This window comes from Malurus melanocephalus, unplaced genomic scaffold, assembly GCF_030028575.1.
Source record: "Malurus melanocephalus ecotype Western Australia unplaced genomic scaffold, MMel_1.1 scaffold_1048, whole genome shotgun sequence".
Lineage (NCBI taxonomy): Eukaryota > Metazoa > Chordata > Aves > Passeriformes > Maluridae > Malurus > Malurus melanocephalus.
Window position 1 is genome coordinate 70,249 of NW_026624280.1, and position 4,432 is coordinate 74,680.

General features: G+C 46.0%; 1 protein-coding gene across 1 annotated transcript in view; it reads left to right on the plus strand.

Annotated features, from left to right (window-relative positions):
* LOC130586060 (kinesin-like protein KIF13B) overlaps nucleotides 1–4,432 on the plus strand; it is a 99,439-nt gene that overhangs the window by 63,281 nt on the left and 31,726 nt on the right. The window contains exon 12 of the mRNA XM_057386769.1: nucleotides 1,888–1,998. Within this exon, the coding sequence (XP_057242752.1) occupies nucleotides 1,888–1,998 (111 nt within the window). The remainder of the gene's footprint in view (nucleotides 1–1,887; nucleotides 1,999–4,432) is intronic.

Sequence of the window (4,432 nt, forward strand, 5' to 3'; positions counted from 1 at the left end):
CATCATGTTTTAATTTGTCTGTGCCAAACTTGTCCTTCCTTGGCTGGGAATTCACTTGCTTCCAGCAGGGAACCACCCTGTGGGGCTGGGATCATTTCTTTGGGGTTTATTTGGGGAGTGAGGAGAGATACCCAGGTCATTGTACAGCTGAAATGTGTGAAAATGCTCAGTATTTGTCAAAAAAAAATGGACAAACCTTGAGAGTGTCTGGGCTTCGTCATCCTGTCCGGCTCTGCAGTGCCCAGCCCTTTGCACTGATCGTGTTTTTTTCTGGCATAATGAGTTTTTGTTTCAAAATTGCCTCGGCTTCACTTTCCTTCCTGTGTGGAATTCATGGAATGATGGAATCATTTTGGTTGGAAAGGACCTTAAATTTCATCCAGTGCCACCTTCCACGATCCCAGGTTGCTCCAAACCCTGTCCAGCCTGGCCTTGGACACTTCCAGGGATCCAGGAGCAGCCACAGCTTCTCTGGGAATTCTATCCCAGCCCCTCCCCACCCTCCCAGGGAACAATTCCTTCCCAATATCCCATCCATCCCTGCCCTGTGGCAATTTGAAGCCATTCCCTGTGTCCCTCCATCCTTTGTCCCAAGTCTTTCTCCCTTTTACCCCACATTTCAGGTATCTAGAGCAGGAAAATCCCACACAGGACGCATCACCTGACACTTCCTCAACTGTTGTGTCTCGAGGCAGAGGAAACTCCTGTCTTAAAACAAGATTTTCCAACCCTGGCACTTGCTCCTTGTCTTGAACCAGCTGCAGTGTAAGGAGGCCACTCTTTGATCTGGATTCCTGTCAGGAGTTTGGGGTTTGTGGTGAGGGAGTGGCTGATGGTGGAGAACGATTCTCCCTTGTTTAATTGGCGTTGCATCAATGCCAGCCAGCCAAACCCATTTTCCTYGTTAGCAGTCATGAAATAATGATGTAAAGAAATCCAGGTTAATAGAGGAGRAAAYGCCAGTATGGAAATGGAAGGAARTAAATAGATGTAATTTAAAAATCAYGGGATGGTTTGTGTTGGAAGGGAGATTTTAAAGCTCTTCTGGGCCATCCCTCTGSYATGGGACAYCTTCCACTATCCCAGGTTTMTCCAAGMCCTGTCCAACCTGGCCTTGGACACTTCCAGGGATGGGGGAATGCTGATAYCCTGCCAGTTTTTGGGGTGTCTGATGGGTGACCATGGAGGTATGTCCTTACCCTTAAATTAATCCTTGCTTAGAACATGGACCATTGAATATTTCGCAAGACACAATTAAAGCTGTGGCAAATTAGCAAGAAAACAGAATTTCAGTGTCCAGAAGCGCATTATGAAACTTCTTTGGGTATTCACTCTCTAAAACTGCACGTAGGAATGCAGAGGTGAAAACCAGAACAGTTGGATATTCCCTAGATATTCCTGCCTAGATATTCCCTAGATATTCCTGATATAAAAATGAACAATAAAAATATTTTGATGGTGTGTCAGCTTACTGAGATGTGAGGTGTCATTTGAAAGGTTGGACAGCTGAGGGGACACACAGCCAGAGCAGCAGGATMTTAAAAAACAAAACTTTTTTTCCTCTGAGTCCCTTGGAATGTAAAAATAAGCTCAGTTTCTGGGTGAGTATCTTTGTGCAAATCTGCCAGTATCCTGTAATTGCTTTGTGCTGAAGGACATAAACTCCATATTAACATCTGCACTTCAAACTTAAATTAAACTTAAAATAAAGGAACTTTTTGGTGGATTCTGCCTTTAAATGCAATGCGTGTTTTAAAGACCCCTTTAGTCACTGCTCAGCTTTGCCTCGCTGAACAAGTCACATTGCCTTTATTCCCCCATCTGCGTGGCTGCAAAGGSAGAAAACACAAAGCACAACAAGCTTTCTATTTGTTTTTATTCCTGCAGGCTATGAAATCACCAGAATTAAAAGAGAGGCTGGAGGAATCGGAGAAGTTGATTCAGGAGATGACCGTGACCTGGGAAGAAAAATTACGGAAAACTGAGGAGATAGCTCAGGTTTGCTGCTTTCTTTTCTCCTCCCTGCCCCCGTTGTTTATGAAAAATAGGTTTGTTTTCTTTGTCTGTCAGCTCACAGAGGTTGTCTGAGTCTCTCCCCACATTTATGGGTAAGTAGGTCAAGCTTGCTGCCCTTTTGAAAAGCTTCACTTAATTCCTGTGATAGATGGGTGCCTCCCAGATTGCCACTCCGGTGACAACAATAAATTGTCACTGTATGCAAATGGAGAAGTTATTTAAAAAAAAAAAAATAATCCATGGCTGAGAGGATTACAGGGTTTTTTTCTGTTCTTGGGGCAGTAAAATTGTTTGTGATGAGGAATAGGGGCACTGAGAGCATTCAGTGCAAGGTTATGGATTGAGTGCTTCAATGCACCGTGCAAAGGACATTCAGAATGATAAAAAACAGAGCTGTTCATGATTTCTGTGTGCTTTGATACCTCCTAAATTGAAATTTAGGGCCTCAGACCACATAAACAGAGCTGTTCACGATTTCTGTGTGCTTTGGTACCTCCTGAACTGATATTTAGGGCCCCAGACCACAAAAGTAGAGCTTTTCAGGATCTCTATGTGCTTTAATGCCTCCTGAACTGATATTTAGGATCTCAGACCATAAAAACAGAGTTGTTCAGGATCTCTGTGTGCTTTGGTACCTCCTAAATTGAAATTTAGGGCCTCAGACCACATAAACAGAGCTGTTCACGATTTCTGTGTGCTTTGGTACCTCCTGAACTGATATTTAGGGCCCCAGACCACAAAAGTAGAGCTTTTCAGGATCTCTGTGTGCTTTAATGCCTCCTGAACTGATATTTAGGATCTCAGACCACAACTGAGGATGATGATGTTGGGAAAAGGATGCAGGTCACCAGGATCATTGCATTTCTCTCCTGATTCCTCCATCCCAGYGCTGAGGGCAGCTCAGGAGGGGGAGGGCTGTGGGGAGGGAATGAACAGTTCACAATAAATCAGGGCACAGCTACAAAGCCCTCTTGTAGATGCCACAATCAGAATYGACTCTGTTGACTTTGGATTTAAAGATCCATTGTGGGAAGTGCTGCCTGGGACTGCCAGGGCTTCCTGCCTTTCAGGGTGATTCCTCCCTGTGGGTAAAGATGAGAAATAATCAAATAAATAAGAATAAYGGTTAAAAAAATCCACTCTCATCCTTTTTCTAGGCACTGAGTGTGTGAGGAGRTTGGAAAACTGATGGGCTCATCTCTCCTGGCTGAACATGCTTTGATGTTTTCATGTTGCTGCTTTAGCTCCCTTCCTCTCTGTCTCTCAATTCCCAGCCTGGCAGGATGTTTCAGAGCTGGGAGTTTCATCAGCTTTGAAAAAAGGATTTTTTTTTCAGAGGAAGGATGAGGAGAAGGGTTTGTGCAGCACAGGCTGTTCCAAGACTGCCTGGAAGTCACTGTGTCACTGCCCTGCTCACCTGGACAGGGGACAGGAGATTTAACAGGAGATAAGGACAGGGAGAGATCTGTCAGCAATTACTGCCACRGGCAAAACTGATGGCATTGGGAAAATGAGTTTAATTTGTCACCAGTCAGATCARAGGAGGGTGATGAGAAATAAAAATGGAATCTTAAAAACCTTTCTTCCTACTTCTGCTTTCTTCCCAGGCTCAAGTTCACTCCCAGGTTTCTGCCTCCTACCCCAAGAGGGACAGGGGAATAAGGAAAGGGATAGGGAAAGGGGAAAGTGGGATAGGGAAAGGGAAATGGGAAAGAGGGAAAGGGGGATGGGGAAAGGGGAAAAGGGGATAGGGAAAGGGGAAAGGGGGATAGGGAAAGGGAAAGGGGAAAAGGGGGATGGGGAAAAGGGGATAGGGAAAGGGGGATAGGGAAAAGGGAAAGGGGGATGGGGAAAAGGAAAGTGGAAAGGGAAAGGGGAGAGTGGGATAGGAGAAGGGAACAGGGAGATAGGGAAAGAGGACGGGACAGGGGAGAGTGGGATAGGGGAAAAGGAAAGGGAGATACGAAAGGGAGAAAAGGGAAAGGTGAAAAGGGATGGGGGAAGGGGGATAGGGAAAGGAGAAAGGGGGATGGGGATAAGGAAAGGGGGATGGGGGATAGGGATAGAGAAAGGGGGATAGGGAAAAGGGAGGAGGATAGGGAACGGGGGATAGGGAAAGGAAAAGTGGATAGGAAAAGGGGAAAAGGGGATAGGGAAAGGGGCTGTAGTTTATTCTCCTTCAAGGGAAGGACTCCTCCCACTCTTCCCCTGCTCCAGYTCCCCTCCCATGGGAACCATTTCTCCACAAATTTCCTCAGCGTGGATCCCTTCCATGGCCTACAGTTCTTCAGGAACTGCTCCAGTGGGGTTTCTTTTACACGGGGTCAGTCCTTCAGGGACAGGCTGATCCCCCTGGATCCCCCATGGCATCACAGATCCCTGCCAGGACCCTGGCATATTTTCAGTGAGCATTTGA